Here is a 22,479-nt window from a genome sequence, read left to right on the forward strand (position 1 = left end):
TACCACGCTCTCCTCTCTCCCACCACGCTCTCTCTCTCCCACCACGCTCTCTCTCTCCCACCAAGCTCTCTCTCTCCCCCACACTCTCTCTCCCCCCCACACTCTCTCTCTCTCCCCCCACACTCTCTCTCTCCCCCCACACTCTCTCTCTCCCCCCACACTCTCTCTCTCCCCCCACACTCTCTCTCTCCCCCCACACTCTCTCTCCCCCCCAACACGCTCTCTCTCTCCCCACACTCTCTCTCTCCCCCCCACAATCTCTTATTCTCCCCCCCACACACTCTTTCTCTCCCCCCCACACTCTCTTTCTCTCCCCCCCACACTCTCTCTCTCTCCCCCCACACACTCTCTCTCTCTCCCCCACACACACTCTCTCTCTCCCCCCTCCACACTCTCTCCCTCTCCCCCCCACACTCTCTCTCTCTCCTCCCCCCCACACTCTCTCTCTCCCCCCCACACTCTCTCTCTACCCCCCACTCACTCTCTCTCTCCCCCCCAAACTCTCTCTCTCCCCCCCACTCCTCTCTTTCCTCCACTCTCTCTCTTCCCCCCACTCTCCCCCCCCCCACTCTCTCTCTCCCCCCCCCCACACTCTCTCTCTCCCCCCCACACTCTCTCTCTCCCCCCCACACTCTCTCTCTCCCCCCCACACTCTCTCTCTCCCCCCACACTCTCTCTCTCTCCCCCCACACTCTCTCCCTCTCCCCCCCCACACTCTCTCCCTCTTCCCCCCACTCACACTCTCTCTTCCCCCCACTCACACTCTCTCTCTTCCCCCCACTCACACTCTCTCTCTTCCCCCCACTCACACTCTCTCTTCCCCCCACTCACTCTCTCTCTTCCCCCCCCCACTCACTCTCTCTCTTCCCCCCACTCACTCTCTCTCTTCCCCCCACTCACTCTCTCTCTTCCCCCCACTCAATCTCTCTCTTCCCCCCACTCACTCTCTCTCTTCCCCCCACTCACTCTCCTCTCTCCCCCACACTCTCTCTCTCCCCCCCCACACTCTCTCTCTCCCCCCCCACACTCTCTCTCTCCCCCCCACACTCTCTCTCTCCCCCCCACACTCTCTCTCTCCCCCCCACACTCTCTCTCTCCCCCCCACACTCTCTCTCTCCCCCCCACACTCTCTCTCTCCCCCCCCCACAGTCTCTCTCTCCCCCCCCACAGTCTCTCTCGCCCCCCACACTCTCTCTCTCCCTCCCACACTCTCTCTCTCCCCCCCACACTCTCTCTCTCCCCACACTCTCTCTCTCCCCACACTCTCTCTCCCCCCACACTCTCTCTCCCCCCACACTCTCTCTCTCCCCACACTCTCTCTCCCCCCACACTCTCTCTCCCCCCCACACTCTCTCTCCCCCCCACACTCTCTCTCCCCCCACACTCTCTCTCTCCCCCCTACACTCTCTCTCTCCCCCCCACACTCTCTCTCCCCCCCACACTCTCTCTCCCCCCCACACTCTCTCTCCCCCCCACAATCTCTCCCTCTCTCCCGCCCACACTCTCTCGCTCTCTCTCCCCCACACACTCTCTCTCTCTCCCCCCCCACACTCCTCTCTCTCTCTCTCCCCCACACTCTGGATCTCTTATTTACCCTATATATCTTACTTGCCCTATACTTCACCGAAATAATGTATACTGCTTTCTTCCAGATCTGACTCAAGCTTCACACGGAAGACATCGGAACCCCCCCTAACCCAGAAGAGAGGTAGTTAACACATCCCCTCCAATATATAATATTGCGGGAATGAGGGTACCTGGACATTGAGGGACAGCGGATCAGGTAAGATCCCAGACGGGATTGCTGCTTTAGATATTGTGAAGCGGGGATGTCCAGACACTGGTTAAGGGGTTCAGGAAACTAGTCATTCACACCGGGCTTTTATTTCTAGATCTGACATTTAACGCACACACACACACGTAACAAGGACTAATTGTAGTATAATGTAATACAATAAATACATTTATGTCAAAAACCAATGTTGTTTTGACTAGGAATTTATTAAATGTATTTTATTTATATATTTTATTTAAAGTGGGGTGGGGGGCGGGACTAGAGTTGGGGGCGGGACAAGGGGCGGGGTTGGGGGCAGGACTAGGTGGCGAGTAGATTTTTTGGTTGGGCGAGTAGATTTTTGTGTGATTTGTCAAACACTGTATATATTATATATATGTATTGTCTTATATATATATATATATATATATATATATATATATATATATATATATATATATATATATATATATATATATATATAGTAACTGTAAATATTACTGTATGTTCATTTGCATGTCTTAGAAAGGTCTGCAACCCTGTCTTTCCCCATTTTCACCCAGCATACAGCGCTTCCACTGCAGCTGTGATGATATCCATCAAGGTTGAAACATGTCTGTGAGTGGGTTTAATGGCTTTGCATCTCATCCCAGCCTCTGTCTAAAAGCTGTGTTTAAAACAGCATGCATTGGCTTGAGGATTTGCTTGTGTAATACGAGCTTGAGACAAAAGGTGGCACTGAGTGCTCATTTGCATGTAATTTCCGAGAATCCCTTGCTGTAGTGGAAGCGCTGTATGCTGGGTGATAATGGGGAAAGACAGGGTTGCAGACCTGTCTAAGACATGCAAATGAATATACAGTAATATTTACAGTTGCTTTATGCTTTACTGTGGAGGGTTTTTGTCCCTTTTTTTACCCACCATAACCTTAATACTATATATATATATATATATATATATTATATATATATATATATATATATATATATATATATATATATATATATATATATATATATATATAGAATGCATTTAAACCTACCCCTGTATTAGACTCAGCCCTATATTTGCAAAATACAAAACACAACCAAGCAACAAGTTAATTCTATTCGTGATTGGGGATTAAAGAGTACATGTATATTCAATATTAATACTCTCTGTGTACCAATAGTGCACTAAATGCAGTAATGTAAATGTCTTACACTTCAGTATGTGTTTCTGGTAATCCCTCTGATAAAGTGATTACAAGATAAACAATTTCACACATTAGCTTCATCAAATGTTACATAGTTACATAGTTGATGAGGTTGAAAAAAGACTTACGTCCATCAAGTTCAATCTATGCTAAATTTAGACAACAGATATTTTATGATATATCTATACTTATTGATCCAGAGGAAGGCAAACAAAACCCCAGAGTCACATCATCCAATGATATCTCATAAGGGGAAAAGTAAATTCCTTCCTGACTCCAAGAATTGGCAATCGGATTAATCCCTGGATCAACATCCTTCCCATGTATAATTATTTGTTATGTCCAACCTTTTTTAGAACAAATCTATTGTATCTGCCATCACAGTCTCAATGGGTAATGAATTCCACATTTGAACTGCCCTTACTGTAAAGAACCCTTTCATTTGTTGCTGGTGAAATCTCCTTTCCTCCAAACTTAAGGGATGCCCCCGAGTTCTTTGTACTGCCCTTGGGATGAATAGTTATTTTGAAAGCTCCTTGTATTTTCCCCGAATATATTTGTATATAGTTATCATATCCCCCTTAGACGCCTCTTTTCTAATGTAAATAAATCTAATTTAGCTAGTTTCTCCTCATAAGTTAGATTGTCCATCCCCTTTATTAATTTGGTGGCTCTTCTCTACACTCTCTATAGTTCCATAATGTATTTTCTTAGAATTGGTGCCCAAAATTGTAATCCATATTCAAGGTGTGGTCTTACTAATGCTTTGTAAAGGGGCATAATTATGTTTACTTCCCTTCCATCCATTGCCCGTTTGATGCAAGATAAGATTTTGTTTGCCTTTGCAGCTACTGCATGACTTTGGGCACTATTGCTAAGCCTGCTGTCTACAAGCACTCCTAAATCCTTCTCCATCAAGGATTCCCCCAATTTATCCCCATTTAATTTGTAATTCGCCTGTTTTATTCTTGCATCCCAAATGCATAACCTTACATTTATCTGTATTAAACCTCATTTGCCATTTACCTGCCCACGTTTCCAGTTTCTCCAATTCCTTCTGAAGAGAAATTACATCCTGCTCTGATTCTACTACTTTACACAATTTAGTATCATCAGCAAAGATGGAGACTTTGCTCTCGATGCCAACCTCAAGGTCATTAATAAACAAGTTAAAAATCAGGGGTCCCAGTACCGATCCCTGAGGTACTCCACTCATGACTTTAGCCCAACATGAAAAAGTTCCATTTATGAAAACCCTCTGTTGTCTGTCCTTTAACCAGTTTTCAATCCAGGTGCATATATTATTACTGAGTCCAATTTTCTTTATTTTGTAAACTAACCTCTTCTGTGAAACTGTATCTAAAGCATTTGCAAAATCTAAGTAGACCACATCAACTGCATTACCCTGGTCTAAATTCCTACTTACCTCCTCAAAGAAACAAATAAGGTTAGTTTGGCATGATCTATCCTTCATAAATCCATGCTGACTATTACTAATAATTTTGTTTTCCATTAGGTATTCCTGAATATTATCCCGTATTAAACCTTCAAGTAGTTTCCCCACTATTGAAGTCTGGCTTACAGGTCTGTTACTCCCTGGTTGTGTTCTAGCTTCCTTTTTTAAATATAGGCACCACATCTACTTTACGCCAATCTTGGGGTACTGAGCCTGTGGAAAGGGAGTCCTTGAATATTAAATATAATGGTTTGGCTATTACTGAGCTTAACTCCTTGAGAACTCTTTGATGTATGCCATTGGGGCCAGGTGCCTTATTTACTTAAATTTTTTCAAGTCGCTTATGAACTTCTTCCTCAGTTAACCAATTGTTCATTAATATGGAGGTTGTGGCTTCCTCCTAAGGCACTACTATTAAACTTGATTCTTCCCTGGTAAACACAGAGGCAAAGAATTTGTTTAATACCTCAGCTTTTTCCTTATCTCCAATAACCTGCCTGCCCATCTAACACTGAAAGGGTCCTATTTTTTCTTTTCTCATTTTTTGTTATTAAGGTACTTAAAGAACTTTTTAGGGTTTACCTTACTTTCTATTGCAATCTTTTTTTCATTATCCATTTTTGCTCATTTGATTGCCCTTTTGCAATTTTTGTTACATTCCTAATAATTCTGATACGATGTCTCCGTCCCTTCTGACTTAAAGAATCTAAACGCCTTCCTCTTCTTGTCCATTTCCTCACATACATGTTTATTTAGCCACATTGGTTTTGACTTATTTCTTTTATACTTTTACCTTAATAAGTGTGCTTTTCTAACAATGTTTTAAAGACTGACCATTTATCTTCTAAATTTTTCCCTGCAAAAACATCATCCCAATGTATTACTTGTAGATTACACCTGTTTATTAAAATCTGCCTTTCTAACGTTTAAGGTCTTTGTTGAACCTCAGTAATCTATTTTTTTTGATAATTTATTTCAAAAGAGATTATTTTATGATCACTGTTACCCAAATGTTCCAGGACTTGAATATTTGTAATTACTTCTACATTGTTTGATATGACCAAATCCAGTACTGCCCCTCTCCTGGTTGGTTCCTCAATAATTTGGGTCATATAATTGTCTTTATGCACCCACCAAAACCTGTTTCCTTTTGTTGTAATGCTAACCTCATTGCCCCAGTCTATGTCTGGATAATTAAAATCCCCCATTATGCAAACATGACCCAGTTTTGATGCCTTCTCCATTTTCAAAAGTATTTTAGCTTCATCAATCTCACAGATATTTGGTGGTTAATGGCATATTCCCACAAACATGTTCTTTATACTTTTACCTCCACTGCTAATTTCTATCCACAAAGTCTCTACATTTTCATCATTCCCTTCACAAACAATGTTTTAAAGATTGCCCATTTATCTTCTACATTTTTCCCTGCAAAAACAAATGTAATTTGTTCTAAACATCAATTGTATAAATTCACGTTCTGTGCCTAAATAATTACAATTAGCTAATACAAATGATTTCTGAATTGTTTCATTATCAATTGAATGTACAAAATAAAACAATTAAATGTACAAAATAAAAAACTTACTATAAGTACTTAAATGCTTTTAGAAAAACAGATATGTTCTTATTGTCATCACCCATACTGTACAGTATGTCTGATTAAACTGAATAATTAAGTTGTTCTGTAGGAAACAGTGGAAAATTCACACTATAATAAACAAATTCTAGCTAGAAGTGGCCTTTTAAAGACATGATCCTATTATTTGGTTTTTATTGGTTTCATTTGAGCTAGATATTCTGAGCCATATTTTACCTTTTCTGAATATTCTTTTCATTCAACTGTTAAATGGATATTAAAAATAGGGTATGCTAAATGGTTTCCCCTATTCGCTGAAACAATTAAAACATCTTTACAATTAGTATATATTTTCCCAGAAACTCACAATAAAAATTTCAGACTTTGGCCAAGAGATTGCAAAAGGGATAATGTAAGTCACGGGGGTTTGTACTATGATACTGCATGACAGATTTATATAAAGATATTGTTGTGTCATGCAAGATCGTTTTGGTGCACATTGTAAGTAAAAAAAAACTATTGCTCAGCTCACAGTTTTCTAGAAAATTGCCAACTGGACTTTGGTCAAAAGGGGATTAATATATAATGATCTTGCAATTTGACATAATGAAACTATATAGCAGTATAATGGAAGATACACTAATACATAATAACATATTCATTTTAACAATCAAATGTTGATATTGCAATACATACACCATAGTGAACTAACAACAGCAATATGTTTCATAGATAAAAAGTCGTTAGTTAATGCCTTACAAAAACAAATCATACAGAAATGTTTCATTTGAGAATTGTAATTTGTTTTCAATTTTAACCAGAGATCTGAAAAAGGGAGGGTGGTGATTGTCAATGCTCAGTTAAGATTTGTATACGCTCTACCCTTCTAAGGCCAAGCCATGCTAGGCGTGCGCACGTGCGCGGCGGAGTGCGTGACATAATGTGTGCCTGCCGCAGAGGCGATTTGTGTTTTTTAGGGGGAGATGCGATGGGGAGGCATGGTGAGGTGTGGCAGAAGCATGCCCGTGACATCACGTGAGCGGTTCGCTCTCATTGGCTGGACCGCACACGTGACCCGACCTTCGCACGACAGAATCAAATGGTTTTGTCTGCTCTGGGAACGCGAGCACCATCACTCTATGGTCTGTGTAATAGAGACATGGTCTTTTGTTCATGCTGTGCGCGCGGTCACACGCGTGGTCGCGCCAAGCATGGACGCGGCCTAAAAGATCGTGTATGAAAGATGACAAGGTAATGGAGATTTTGAGCAAATTTAAACTCACTACAGTATACATTGTTTGTGACAATGTTGACCCGCATTTCAATGATAAACTAAGTATGCCTGCCTGTTTTTTTTATATATCAATCCCCAAGTAGTAATGATAATGTGTTCTCTTTGTTTCTATATAGGACTGGACGCTTAAGGCATATATGGACTATTCTTTTATTTTCCTCTTCTTTTTTTTTTAGCCTTGATGCATGCCTTGGTGTTTGGTAATGTAACTGCTATAATACAACGGTTGTACTCCCGATGGTCCCTATATCATACAAGAACTAAGGATCTGAAGGATTTTATACGGGTACATGACCTACCACAGCAATTAAAGCAAAGAATGCTTGAATATTTCCAAACCAATTGGTCAGTCAATAATGGGATAGATTCTCATGAGGTAATAATGACAAACTTTTGCTGACTTTTACGTGAATGTTTGCATGTTTCTTGTACTGCTGCAACATAAGCATGTTTCTGGTATTGCTGCAACATAAGGACAAAATAATTTTGTATTTCTTTTCTATGGTATGTCTATCCAATTTAATTTTGCGCACAAGGGGAGAATTAATTAATCTTTCAAGACTTCCATATGTGCTCTAAGCTTTGCTCTTAAATCATGCAGATTTTTTTTCAAAACTGTAAATGATATGTATCCTGGCATTTAAGCATACAATGGTATCCCACACTCAATATAACAACTCTATAGGAGACCAAGACAGTAATAGCAGACAAAAAAAATGGTACTCTTTCCTCCACATAAAGACCATATTAAGTAAAGCAAGGCAGAAAAACAAAGCATGGAACTGTCATATAAAGTTAAAGAACAATATTGAATAGAAATACATATCCACAGCTCTCAAACAATAAAAAACGCATTTTTTTGTAACTACTTTACATTACCAATGCCTGTTACCGTTTTCTGTGTGCTTACAGATACAGCCACCAGTGTCCGATCACTTGCCTGGGTAAAAACTAAGGCATCTCACATTAAATCAAAAAAGAAACAAAACAGCGCAAAACCGCATGGTGAAGTATATCAAATTATAATTAATTGATATAAAAGGTGAGTATTCAGCGTACATCAGGTTAAGAGAACAAACGCATTGAGTGCATATAGCACAACTGGTTACCATACTGCAGAGGTATCAGGGAACGCTGGCGATCTCAGTTGAAACAGCTCGTGGGAACAGCTACACGTCCTTGGTGGAGGATACTGCTGAAACCCCGTCTGTCCGGTGATATCGATCATCAAGGGAGTACTCTCCTCCAGGAAGCCGGCATGTGTAGACACACGTTACAGGATCGCGTCGTCAGATGACGTCACAGCGCCAAAGATGATAGTCGCCGTCGGATGACGTCACAGCGCCAGAGATGATAGACTCTTCCGCATTAATGGTATGGGGATCAGTCCAAAACAGGAACAGAGTCCCGATCCCACCAAAGTAATGTGAGAACGGCTAAAAATCACAATCTCAGTGGTACATTGTGATGACTCAGGAGATTCCTTCCTATTCCTATCCCTCTCTCCCATCTCCTGTTACCCTTTCTACTCCTTCCCACTCCTCTCCTTCATCTTCTACCTCTCTCCCCTTGCCGCAGCGCGTTCCCCGCAGGTCTCGCATACTCACGCGCTCCCTTAGCCCCTGCTTTAATCCTCCCCGCTCCCTCTCCCCCGCGGTAGCTCCTTTACCTTCCCCTGTGGTGCCATCCGTCCCGTTGCCTCCTCCTCGCGTGATGCCTGCGGCGCGGTGTTCCACGCGCCTGGTGACGCGTCCAGTGCGTGCACCCCCTCAGCCCACGGGGGACGCACGTGCATGCTCCTCTCTGCCTTTGCTAGCCATCGCGCGGGCACAGGCCTCACGCGCATTCCCCTCCTCTTGGCTCCGTCCCCCTCCTGCAGTCTTCCCCTGCTCCGTGAGGGCCGCGCCTGTGTTGCAACCCGTGCGTGCGCATCCCCAGCTTACAGGGGGCGCGCGCACAGACTCTTCTTATCAGGTTCCCCCTGTCTCCGCCTCCCAAGCTGTTCAGGCCATTCCCCTGACTGCCCCTTCTGTCTCCTCCTCTTCTCTCCCTGACCTATCTCTAGCTTCTCCCACTTCTCTCTCTACTCCTCCCCTCTCTGTCATTGGTGCACCTTCCTTTATAATCCCTGTCTGTCCACCTCTTCCTCGCTCTGCATAGTTCCTGTTTCCCTGTGTGTACCTGACCTATGCTGTGCTCCCTCTGTGCTCCTGTGATTACCTGCTCCTGTGTTACTTTGGATTTCCCTGGCTTTGACCCCTGCTTACCCTGGACTACTCTGCTCTCTGGCATCCCTTTGAACCCTGCCCGCATACGACTCCGCTGACCTCTGGCTTCCTAGGACCTGGCTTGCCCTCTGACGACTCTACCCTCTGGATCCCTGAACATTGGCAAACGGACATGACTATTCTCACGGACATTCCCCAAGCGTTGGAAGTATACACTAACAACTCTTCCAACAGGCCCAGCAACGCTATACCACATTCCGGGCTTGCTCCCACTGCTGTGGGTGTGTGGTATCATACCGTTCCCACCTCAGTACTGGGGTCTAGCTTGGTCTGCGGGCATACAGGCGTGACATACATAAACCAAATACAGGGGCTAAAATCGTAGCACTAGAAATGTATTTGTCCTACTCGTTTCGTAGAAAACGCCACTTCATCAGGGAATCCCTGATGAAGTGGCGTTAGCTACGAAACGTGTAGGACAAATACATTTCTAGTGCTACGATTTTAGCCCCTGTATTTGGTTTTTGTACCACTGAGATTGTGATTTTTAGCCGTTCTCACATTACTTTGGTGGGATCTGGACTCTGTTCCTGTTTTGGACTGATCCGCATACCATTAATGCGGAAGAGACTATCATCTCTGGCGCTGTGATGTCATCCGACGGCGACTATCATCTTTGGCGCTGTGATGTCATCTGACGACAACGCGATCCTGTAACATGTGTCTACACATGCCGGCTTCCTGGAGGAGAGTACTCCCTTGATGATCGATACCACCGGACAGACGGGGTTTCAGCAGTATCCTCCACCAAGGATGTGTAGCTGTTCCCACGAGTTGTTTCAACTGAGATCACCAGCGTTCCCTGATACCTCTGCAGTGTGGTAACCAGTTGTGCGATATGCACTCAATGCGTTTGTTCTCTTAACCTGATGTACGCTGAATACTCACCTTTTATATCAATTAATTATAATTTGATATACTTCACCATGCGGTTTTGCGCTGTTTTGTTTCTTGTTTGTTCTAGTGTTTGTCAGAGTGTTGAGCCACCCTGACCCATTACAGCTGCTACCGTCCTACTGTTTACACGGTACTGTATGTACTTACCCTCCTAAGTTAAGGATATTTTTGTTTCAATTCACCTGAAATTGTTAGTAGATTAATTAAAGTTCAACAATTAGCTGCGCAATTTTTTCTTTTCCTATCTCACATTAAATGCCTCAACGTGCCTCAACATTTCTGTGAGATTCCTAATGGCCCATCGGATTAACACAGCAGCGGTCCCTTCAGTCCCATTCAGTTTGAATGGGACTGCAGGGAGCCCCCGCTGTTAATCCGATGGGCCATTAGTCTGGCTGCAGAAATCTCACAGAAATGTTGCAGTTTATTGGGAGATTGTCCCAGATTTTCCAAGGCAAGTGATCTAATACTGGTGGCTACATCTGCATGTGTTTGAGAGCTGTGGATAAGTATTTCTATTGTCAATGTTCCAAATTGACAAACGGGGTTCAGTTGATAATAAGTAGTTTATTGTACAGTATCAGCATACTCATTCAAAAGTCTACAAGACTCTCTCTGCCAGGGAGTGTCCAGGCAGCAACCTTTATACATTTTTGGTTCCTTCGTCTAAAACTGTTACTAGGCAGATTACACTAACCACTCCTTAATTCTTAAACCAATCATCTTACAGCTCATTAAACTTGGTTAGAACTGGCCTCAAAACGGCTATGAATAGGTTTCTGGTACACACTATCACAAGAATGTGGGCGTTACTTTAGGCACAGTCGTAAATCAACTTAGGAGAGAAATCTCTCATTTACACCAGACACATTCTTACAAAATGGATACTAGACATAACTGACTTTACAAAATGGAAACGGAAAATCACTTTCAATCCTTCTCCAGAGACCCCCACCAGTCCATTTCAATAATATCTTCAACAGTATCTTCATTTTAGCAATATTATTTTGTCACTATTCACTATTGTTCAAGTCTTTACATGACAGCTCCTTGCTTTGTGTTTTCTACTATGCCTTTTCCTGACATTGTGTATATGTGGCACAATGAGTAAAACACCTTTTTTTGCTATTACCGTGTTGGTCTATTATAGTGTTATTATACTGAGGGTGGGATACCATTATATACATAATTGTTAGTTGTGAGGTTACAAGGGGTACCTTTGGTTTTCATACATTACTTTATTTTTGCAAATTACTCTCTTAAGGTGTTGCAGGTTTCCCTTTTGATTTATGTATCCTCGAAGTTATTTAAGATTCACTTTCACCTACTCTATTGTGTTTGTCTAATGTAATAGAAATACAGAGTTTAATATTGTTCGCATAAGATTATTAGGCAAAAAAGGTTAACACTAACTCAGACCTGATTACGAAAATAATACAGCTCAACCCCGTTATAGCGCAATCCGCTACAACGCGAATCTGCTTATAACGCGGTCTGAGCATGACTCCTGAATTGAAAGCCTCCATTTTGCCGCCTTATCTGCATCTCAAATCCTCCATTTTGCCGCCTTACGCTCTCCTCTTCGAGCTGTCCATGCTCATCTCTCTCCTCTTCCTGCTGTCCACGTGCTCATCTCTCTGCTCTCCTGCCGTCGTGCGCCATTGTTTTTTTTCCAAACATTCAATTCAATGCTTTGTTGACTGCCAGACACAGACACACAATTAAACATTAATACATTTTGTACAAAACACATGCAGGGATTGAACTAAGGACTTTCTGATACCAATGCCTTGCCTCTTACCTCTACACCATAGGCTTGGTGTGACAAGACATTTTTATCCTCTACAACACATTGCCACAGAGTACATGTCAATGTTAATAGTCTATTTCTAGATGTTGATGACATCACACAGCTTCTGTTGTGTAGAGGTACACATCTTATCCAGCATATGAAAGGGTCCTGGGATCAATTCTTGTATAATATAATTTAAATTTTTTATAAATTATTATTTTATTTTAATTATATTGTATAATTTATAAATAAAGACTAATAAATAATAATAATACCAAGGCATTGGTATCCGAAGGTCCAGAGTTCAATCCCTGCATGTGTTTTGTAAAAAATGTATTAATGTTTAATGGTGTGTCTGTGTCTGGTAGTCAATAAAGCATTGAATTGAATGTTTGAAAAAAAACAATGGCACATGACGACAGGAGAGCAGAGAGATGAGAGAGATGAGAGAGATGAGAGAGAGGAGAGAGATGAGAGGGATGAGAGGGATGAGAGGGATGAGAGGGATGAGAGGGATGAGAGAGATGAGAGGGATGAGAGGGATGAGAGAGATGAGAGAGAGGAGAGAGAGGAGAGAGAGGAGAGAGAGGAGAGAGAGGAGAGAGAGGAGAGAGAGGAGAGAGAGGAGAGAGAGGAGAGAGAGGAGAGAGAGGAGAGGGATGAGAGGGATGAGAGAGATGAGAGAGATGAGAGAGATGAGAGAGATGAGAGAGGTGTGGGAGAGATATGGGAGAGATATGGGAGAGATATGGGAGAGATATGGGAGAGATATGGGAGAGATATGGGAGAGATATGGGAGAGATATGGGAGAGATATGGGAGAGATGTGGACGGCAGAAGAGCAGAGAGATGAGAGAGATGAGCACGTGGACAGCTGGAAGAGAAGAGCGGCAAAATGAAGGAGAATGAAATCTGTAATGATGGGGAAATTTTAACGCGACCCCGGTTATAACGCAGTCTCGGGGTTGTGGACCCCAAGGACCGTGTTATAACAGGGTTCAGCTGTACTAAGAAAGGGGAGCAGAGTAATAGCAGAAAATGTACAACATTATATGTGCAATTTTCATGTGAGAATCAAGAAATATATCTACTAACTTCTGCTACTGCTGTGTACTATATAAGTTAAGAGTGGACTGGACTTTTTCACTGTGTTTTGGTTAAAATGTTTTGTTTTGGTTTTAACATACACTAACTTGTCTGGTTTTGTTCTTTTAAAAATGTAATTAGAATTTTGATTAAAAAAATTTGAATTTTATTCCCCCCCCAAAATATACTGTTTTTTGGAAAGTTAGACTATTTTTAAAAAAAATATATATAAAACAAAATGGTAAACAGGAAAAACACAAATCTGAAAATTAACCTTTGTTGAGCTTTGATTCAACTTTGCTCGAATTAGAAAATAACTAGAAACTTGAATAGAATGCTGAATCTTTGAAGTTCACATTTCCAAAGCACAAACATACCCACGCTTAGAAAAAGTACTAAAAAAATGAATGATCGATGTACTACTGTATGACCACTAAAATTGATGCACCTTGCATAGTACTGTAACTTGATCTATCAACACACAGGGTTGCATTGTCCAATAAATATACATCTGGAATAAAAATACTATACTTCTAGCCCACAGTTACACCCGATGTTAGGCATAAGCAATATATGCACATGCACTTTCCTACCAACCAGCACTTAGATACTGGTTATCACAAGATTATAGGGAGCCAGTGTTCTATATCAGTGATTTTTGTGATTTTCAACAATCATTTTTTTTTTTGTTATGGTGGACATTTCACTCTTCAACCTGACAAAGTCTTCAGGCACAACATGCAATAAAGGTCACCGGGAGATATAGATCATTACAAAGAAAGAGGGGCAGAAAATTGGGCAGACAGGGTGGGTGTGGACAATAGTCATTCCAAGGGATGCATGTGGGCCAGGAGTCATTCTCTGGTGACCCCAAAATAACACTCTCACCATCTGCCTGCTCTCCCTTTCTCTTCAGTGCAGAGTGATAAGAGATATGGTAGCTGTGGCTTTAATTTTTTCCACACTCCTTTAGCTATTTACTGGCAGTGCAGTAAAATATACTAGGCCACACCTCTGGTACTCACTAATTCATAATGCAAGTAGATGAGAGGAACAGGATTATTCTACACAGATGTATCAGCTGACTGGAGGGCTCTTGGAAATTCTCCTATCCATGGATGCAACAACAAGTCTGCCTGTGCACCAGGGTCACAACGTACATACTAGTTGCTGTTCATCGTATTCCGGAAAGAGGTAATGATAGCAAAACATGTGCTTAAAACGTTTTAAACTTTTTTTTAAAAAGCTATTGCAAACAAAAGAGCATCTTTCCTTATATATGCACTATAGTTTCTCATAATTTCTTATATATTTCTCACGCAATCCCCATGAAAATGTGCACAATTGTTGGTCTGTAAGGTAGACAATATATAAGAAGAAAATTCTAGAAAATCAGCAGATGTTAACTAAATTTATGTCATTCTATTCTGTAGGTTTATATTAATTAAAGCGAGAAATAGGATTTTTTCCTTCGTAGATCTTTAATGTGTTAAACTGTTGTAATCTAATCTGAAGGGAACAAATACAAATCTGAAACACTAAGATTAATATAAAGTTCAAAGTATGGTTCAAGGTATGTGTGTTCAACATGTCATCCTTCTGCTGAAACACACAACCGAAGATGAGAATGCTTTTGATTGCATAAACGATAATTTATTGATAGAGCTGCTCCCACTCCCGAGTGATACAAATTCGTTTTTTAATCCTCTCAGTGACAATCATGACAATAAGGAAACATTTTATGTACAGTAAGCGTTGTGCACCATGATTCTTGCTCTTTCTCAAGTACTTTATAACGTTTCTCAATTTTCTTTGCTAAACACCATGTTGTAACGATGCACCTATGAGGCCATCATGTCGTGATAGATAGATAGATAGATAGATAGATAGATAGATAGATAGATAGATAGATAGATAGATAGATAGATAGATAGATAGATAGATAGATAGATCTCAATTGAAAACATTTAGCTAAAGTGTAGTTAAGGTTGGTAAGCAAACTCATGAAATGTCTAGAAATCACAAAGTTAAGGCAAAATGCAACCGTAACTCCCTACATGCTTTGCTAATGTCATCATACATGATGTCACAAATAACATAAAATACTGTATGACATCACAAATTACATGAACCCATCACATCAGAGAATGTGAAATGGAGCCCCAAAGAACCAGGCTTCTCCGGTCCATTTTTCCCCCCGTCTACTTCTCAAACATCAGGGTCCACTGATGTTTTTTTAACACCTTCACCACCTCCCCAAGCATCAGACCTCTCTGATCTTTTTTGCAGACCTGTCTAAGACATGCAAATGAACATACAGTAATATTTACAGTTGCTTTATGCTTTACTGTGGAGGGTTTTTGTCACTTTTTTTACCCACCATAACCTTAATACTATATATATATATATATATATATATATATATATATATATATATATATATATATATATATATATATAGAATGCATATAAACATACCCCTGTATTAGACTCAGCCCTATATTTGCAAAATACAAAACACAACCAAGCAACAAGTTAATTCTATTCGTGATTGGGGATTAAAGAGTACATGTATATTCAATATTAATACTCTCTGTGTACCAATAGTGCACTAAATGCAGTAATGTAAATGTCTTACACTTCAGTATGTGTTTCTGGTAATCCCTCTGATAAAGTGATTAAAAGATAAACAATTTCACACATTAGCTTCATCAAATGTTACATAGTTACATAGTTGATGAGGTTGAAAAAAGACTTACGTCCATCAAGTTCAATCTATGCTAAATATAGACCACAGATATTTTATGATATATCTATACTTATTGATTCAGAGGAAGGCAAACAAAACCCCATAGTCACATCATCCAATGATATCTCATAAGGGGAAAAGTAAATTCCTTCCTGACTCCAAGAATTGGCAATCGGATTAATCCCTGGATCAACATCCTTCCCATGTATAATTATTTGTTATGTCCAACCTTTTTTAGAACAAATCTATTGTATCTGCCATCACAGTCTCAATGGGTAATGAATTCCACATTTGAACTGCCCTTACTGGGATTTGAAATCCCTCTCCTGGCTTCCGATTAAATTGCGTATCTCACACTCAATTCTACTGCTCACTTTTAAAGCTTTACATTCTTCTGCCCCTCATTACATCTCAGCCCTAATTTCTCGCTATGCACCATCACGACTCTTGCGTTCTTCTCAAGGATGTCTTCTTTCTACCCCCTTTGTATCTAAAGCTCTCTCCCGCCTTAAACCTTTCTCACTTTCTGCCCCACACCTCTGGAATGCCCTTCCCCTCAATACCCGACTAGCCCCCTCGCTATCCACCTTTAAGACCCACCTTAAGACACATCTGCTTAAAGAAGCATATGAGTAGCACTGGATAATCATGGACACATGACACAAAGCTTGGCCCCCTGCAGACGCACTTACTAGTATTCCCTCCTACTGTCTCTGTACGTTCTCCCTACCTACCAATTAGATTGTAAGCTCCTCGGAGCAGGGACTCCTTCCTTAATGTTACTTTTACAGTATGTCTGAAGCACTTATTCCCATGATCTGTTATTTATATTTGTTATTTATATGACATGTATTACTACTGTGAAGCGCTATGTACATTTTATGGCGCTATACAAATAAAGACATACATACATACATAAAAATGCATGAAAGTAATTCCTTGGCAAAAAAATAGTTAATATCAAATTACTTGGGCACTGATACCTATTTATGGATGATTATCCTATTATATTTATAAATATTTGGTGCAGATACGGAGTGCAAATACTTCCAGGTATTTGGAAGGAAAAAGGGGGGGGAAATAGTACAACACAACTGAAGGAAAATCCGTTATTTCCTTCCCCTAGCTTCAGAACGAAAAGGAACCTATTCGCTGCAAAGAAAACTGAAGCCTTGTGACTGGACACAATCTGCACCGTTTGCAGCAGACTTCCCCGGAGAAGTTTTCACGCCCTGCCACTGTTATCTTCGATTTTTGATGAACTTTTCAGGCCTGGTAGACGAACGAAATGAAACGTAACGCAAGCCAGGTTTCAAATCCTTTGTCTCAATTTATTACTCATAGGGTAATGACTTTTATACAGAAAAAAAAAAGATATTGGTTAGAGGCGTAACATAGGCGTAACATAGGCGTATCATAGGCGTGTCTTGGGCATAGCTTTGATTAGAGGCGTGATCTACGGGCATGACATATTAGTGGCGTGACTTTTGGGATGTGTCTTTCCCAATACAAGCAATTGTCTGAATACATATCTTATTCATTGTCTGTTATCAAAATAGACCTTGAATCTTTAACAACTATATTACACTATTTTGCTTCTTGCAGAGAACCATTCTAACTAAACATCAGGAAATTAACAACACAAAAGTATCGTAGTAATATCCTGACCAGGAAGAAAGGAAATGCAATTTGGCAGAAACTGAGTGCATTTAGGAATTATATTTCAGCAAAAGGCTGACTACAGAATCTTAACTAGTTATGACCAGACAAAATGGAAGCTTAACATGAGTGCAGATTCTGGCCTGACATATTGGTCCTAACAACAGCAAAAAATGTTAGTCTTTTTCATCGGAGCTGCACTACCCCTACGGTTTCTTTATTGTGATGTATATTATTCTTATTATATTTATTTTTCACGTTACTCGGTTGGCTGAATAGTATTTTTAATTTACAAGTGAAATTGGCGCTTTGACTTCTGCCCCCTTGTTCACTATAGTTATAAATACTTGTAAAAAAAAATATATGCAAATGTAGTAGGACTCGCTGAACTGGGGAGAAAATTGCTTTTACTTTCCTAAAGGCACAGCAAGTGTAATCTGTGATGAGAGCAGAGTTTAAAAAGGGTTGTTAAAATAATGGCCTTAAAGAAAGATCCTAAAAAGCTTGTGAAATAAGTTTATTGCATTGTTGCCATTTATAAAATATGCTTACATCCCATGTAAGGGATTCTATATGCGTTAATAAAGTCCTGCAAATGTTGATAAAATCCCATAAACTTAAAAAAACATTATGCATGTGAATATAGACATATGAATAAAATAAATTAAGCTTTTTTTAGAATCAAACACATTCCAGTGATATGCTGAAAATAATTTAGACCTGGAGTAATAGCAGTCACTCTTTTCATAGTCATTAGTTTTCTGCTAGATGTTCAAAAATACAGTATGTGCAAATTGCTGAAGAGTGCGATTCATGAGATATGTGACATTACAATATAGATGATATTAATATTAATTTTAAACAAAATCTACTTAAAAAATGCATGTCTGCATTGAAATTTTTTTTTTGCAGTCTTCAAAATCAAAACTCATTTACTGACTTAGCCATTTATTTGGCAGAAATGTAAATTATTGTCAAAAAGACATCAAAACTGCTTGCAAAACAATTCCCTCATTTCCCTAACAAGGATTAACAATATATAAAATATAGTGCACTAGTTATTAAACTTCCATAAATCAGTGATCATTTCAGTCGTTATCACATAGTGGGAACAATAATTATTTACGAAGAGTTCTCTACAGTATATGCATCAAATGGCCAATAATTATTCATCCAGATCAAAGAAAAAAAATCAGATTTAAAGTTACATAATAGGAATCTTGACATCCTAAACCTCACAGAAGCTAAGAAGGCACTGGGATAGCAGTTATTTTTTGAGGGAGGAACCTTTTACACAAATATTACAATTTTAATTTCTAAATAACAAATCTTAATATGTATTTCATAATAAATAAGTGTGTGCAAATGTGCATTCATCATTCATACAGTACATTTAACCTTGTTTTTCACCTCAAGCAATTTTTATGTATCAACCCCTAAAATCCGTTTCACGGTGTAAAATCGAAACGGATTTCGGCAGTTTCAATCCACGCGGATTCATAAACAACCACCATTGGATACAACCCGTGGATGGATTTGTAGATCCAATACGCGGATTCAGCAAACCGTTGACGGATTCTTAACAATCCGCCAACGGATTGCTGAATACGCAGATTGGATTCTTCAAATCCGTCCACAGTTTGTGGAACAGTGCATTGTATAGGTAACAATAATAAAAAAAATCCGCAGAAAGCGAATCTCCATTTTTCAGATTGATCCACTGAAATCCGAGAACCAAAGGAACTGGCCGATCTGCTGCAGATCCAAATCTGCCAAAAACATTTGCCCATCTCTACCTGTAAGGTGCCTTCTGGCACCTGAAGGTATTAGTACTGTAAATACGGGATATAGGTCCATATTTACTGAGAAGTGCTATTCTCTATGATACTGTTATCTTATCACCCAATAACTTGAATAAACTGTAGAAGACTACTATGCCATGCTGGAAGTGGACAAGCGCTGATTATTAAATGTGGGCCTTAATGAAGAAATATTATATTTCATGTTCTTAGCATTTAAGTGTCATGTGTTGCTACATCTTGTATAATATATATTTCATTATTTTTATAGAAAGATTGATTAATTGTAGATATACTTTCCAGGACATGCCACACCCTCTCACTGTTTCACTGCACTTCAGAAAAAGGGTTTAGAAGATCCTTCTCTAGCTTCACATTAGTATCACCTTGAATGTTAATGGCGACTCAAATATTATGTAGACACTAGTACACCACCAGGCATATCCTGACTACATGAAATCCTTTTTCAAACAACATTAAAATGTCTTCTATATAATAGATCAAAGTGGCTGAGATAAGACAGCTTAATATCTATCAGCACCTGATATTAAAGACTGCAATATGAATTTTATTTTTCTGGTCATTTAATGCTCCTACAGACCTGCCAGCTGTCTATCCATCCTTGAGCCTGACACACTCAGTATTAAAACTGATAATATATATCTTACTCCTGAAAAAGAACGTCATTTGCCACATTCAGCATTTTCATGTTGATATTGTACATTATATTTACATTTTGGAGATGAAAGCACTTTATATTGGTGCATAGGGAAACAATATGAAATTGAGTTGGATGGTGTAAGCATACAGTAAGGTTTAATCATTAGTTGTGATCTTGGTATATACTCTCTGCCTTCCACACCATGGTTCACCTCCTTTTAATTGACTAATTTAAAACAAAGGAAATACATTTTGAGGGAAAATATTTAATTAAAAAGCTGATTTTCAATATTCGTTTGTGTTACTAATACAATGAAAGCATTAACAGTGCACATCACGTGTACAGTACATATACATGTTGATTTTCTATGAGGCAACTGGCCATAGACTAAAAATCCAGTGTAAAACATCACAGGCTATAAAAACTGAAACAAAAGTGATTCATTCATTCCGACCACCAGCAGAGCTGAAAACCCAGTAAAATCTGGTGAAAAACTCTTCTTATGCAAGACACTTTAATAAGGCATTAATGTCTCACAACTGAGACTTTTAATTGTAGAAAAGATGTGTAATCCTACCAGGGGAGGAAACAAACAGAGGCTTCCAAGAGAATTCTTCTGGATACATAATCTGGGGATATCCCAACCTTTAAAGGTATGAATGAACAGAATAGTTTGCATTGTTTTCTGTAGCATTTGCCATATGCTTACCTCCAATACCTCCAAACTACAGTATGTAGATAAAGACCCCTTCCTTACATGGGAGTCCACAGTGAGTATATAGCCTGGTTCACTCCTACACAGTTGGGTATTTATTTCAAACTTTTTCTAACATTGAAGCAGGATCCCGCCAATAAAAGCAGCTTTTATGGGACAGAGTTTAAGGTACTAGAGGTTGGAGAAGTCTTTTTACCTCCTATATATACCCTCGTATCCAGCTCGAAGTCCCGCTGCTGGTTGTGTCAATCCACACCGCTCATCTGTGTTCTCGGAGAATCATCCTTCTCTCTCCCCCTTTTAGGGTGCCACCGACAGAGGTAATAACGGATAGAGATACAGAAAAAATCGGGGCACAAATGAATTGAAGATAAAAAAGTAGGGTAACCAGGTATTCAGGAACAAAAAAGGCTTTATTGGAACATGTATAAAGGTGTTCAATTGGGAACAGTCCTCCCATGCGTTTCACCCAAGTGTTGCGCTTTCTCAAGGAGTTATGTGTTATTACTCAATGTGTTATTATACCCCACATATTTTTATTATTTTAGCATAGCTCCTAATAAAGTCATTTTAAGTCATTCAGAGATCATACATTTAGTTAAGAATACATACTCACTACCCTGGGGTTATTACAAAAGTTTTGTCTCACATTTTCACATTGGCTCCACAAAACCTGTCTATTAAGCACAGGTATAAGAGAACTAGCCTATAAGGGATGACCTGGTTCCCAGGGAGGAGTATCAGTGGTGATTTAACCTGTATCTTATACACATATCGGGATCAGAGTGCTCTAAGCTTTGGGGATATCTCTTTTTTTGCAGTTCATTGTTCCACCGAAATGTAGTCAATCTTCTCCTTATTGAATATGTTTCTCATTCCATAAAATAATTTGGGGGACCTTTCCGATCTGATTTACAGGTTTTGGTATTCTCTAAACCATTCTCGCATGTCCACATTGTGTGAAAAAGGCTTTTTTAGATGTTGTTTCATTCCAGCTCTGCAAATCCGAGTGGTATGACCAAGAAGACTCAAACTCTGGCATTCTAGTAGCCCAGTTAACTCCAAATAGCTAAACTGTTTCAAATAACAAGAGAGAGGGCATCAGCTCTAAGCATTGAACTAAACAAGATGGCAAGCTCTTCTGTCTCAGCATACTTTAGAGTTTTACTGATCACACCTGTAGACCCCTCATCCTGATTTCCTTTCAAAGCAGACCACTTCCACTCCTGGTTGCAAGTCCAATGTGCCTTGGGCACAAAAAGGAGCACACCTGAGAAACCTGGGAGATATGATAATGGACGAATTAGCTATAGATGTGAGCCGTAAATCTCGAATGTATTCTATGACAGTGGAGCTATCTGGCAACAGTTTTAATTGATGCTAGAGCTGCTGCCCCGAATAGCAGAGATGATGGGTTATGATCCTGTTGGCTATGAAATCAGTACCCCTTCATCACAAGTGGCCTTAGACTTGTCAGTATAGGTCTCATGGAAATCTTTAAGGAGCAGTGAAATGTGAATCATTTAAATAAATGTT

The 22,479-nt window shown here is 39.9% G+C and overlaps 1 protein-coding gene across 2 annotated transcripts in view; it reads left to right on the top strand.

The window, feature by feature from the left end:
- KCNH8 (potassium voltage-gated channel subfamily H member 8) overlaps positions 1-22,479 on the top strand; it is a 672,749-nt gene that overhangs the window by 447,808 nt on the left and 202,462 nt on the right. For both annotated transcript variants that reach the window (XM_075586916.1, XM_075586915.1), the window contains exon 9: positions 7,475-7,674. In XM_075586916.1, the coding sequence (XP_075443031.1) occupies positions 7,475-7,674 (200 nt within the window). The remainder of the gene's footprint in view (positions 1-7,474; positions 7,675-22,479) is intronic.

This window comes from Ascaphus truei, chromosome 2 (assembly GCF_040206685.1).
Source record: "Ascaphus truei isolate aAscTru1 chromosome 2, aAscTru1.hap1, whole genome shotgun sequence".
Taxonomy (NCBI): Eukaryota; Metazoa; Chordata; class Amphibia; order Anura; family Ascaphidae; genus Ascaphus; species Ascaphus truei.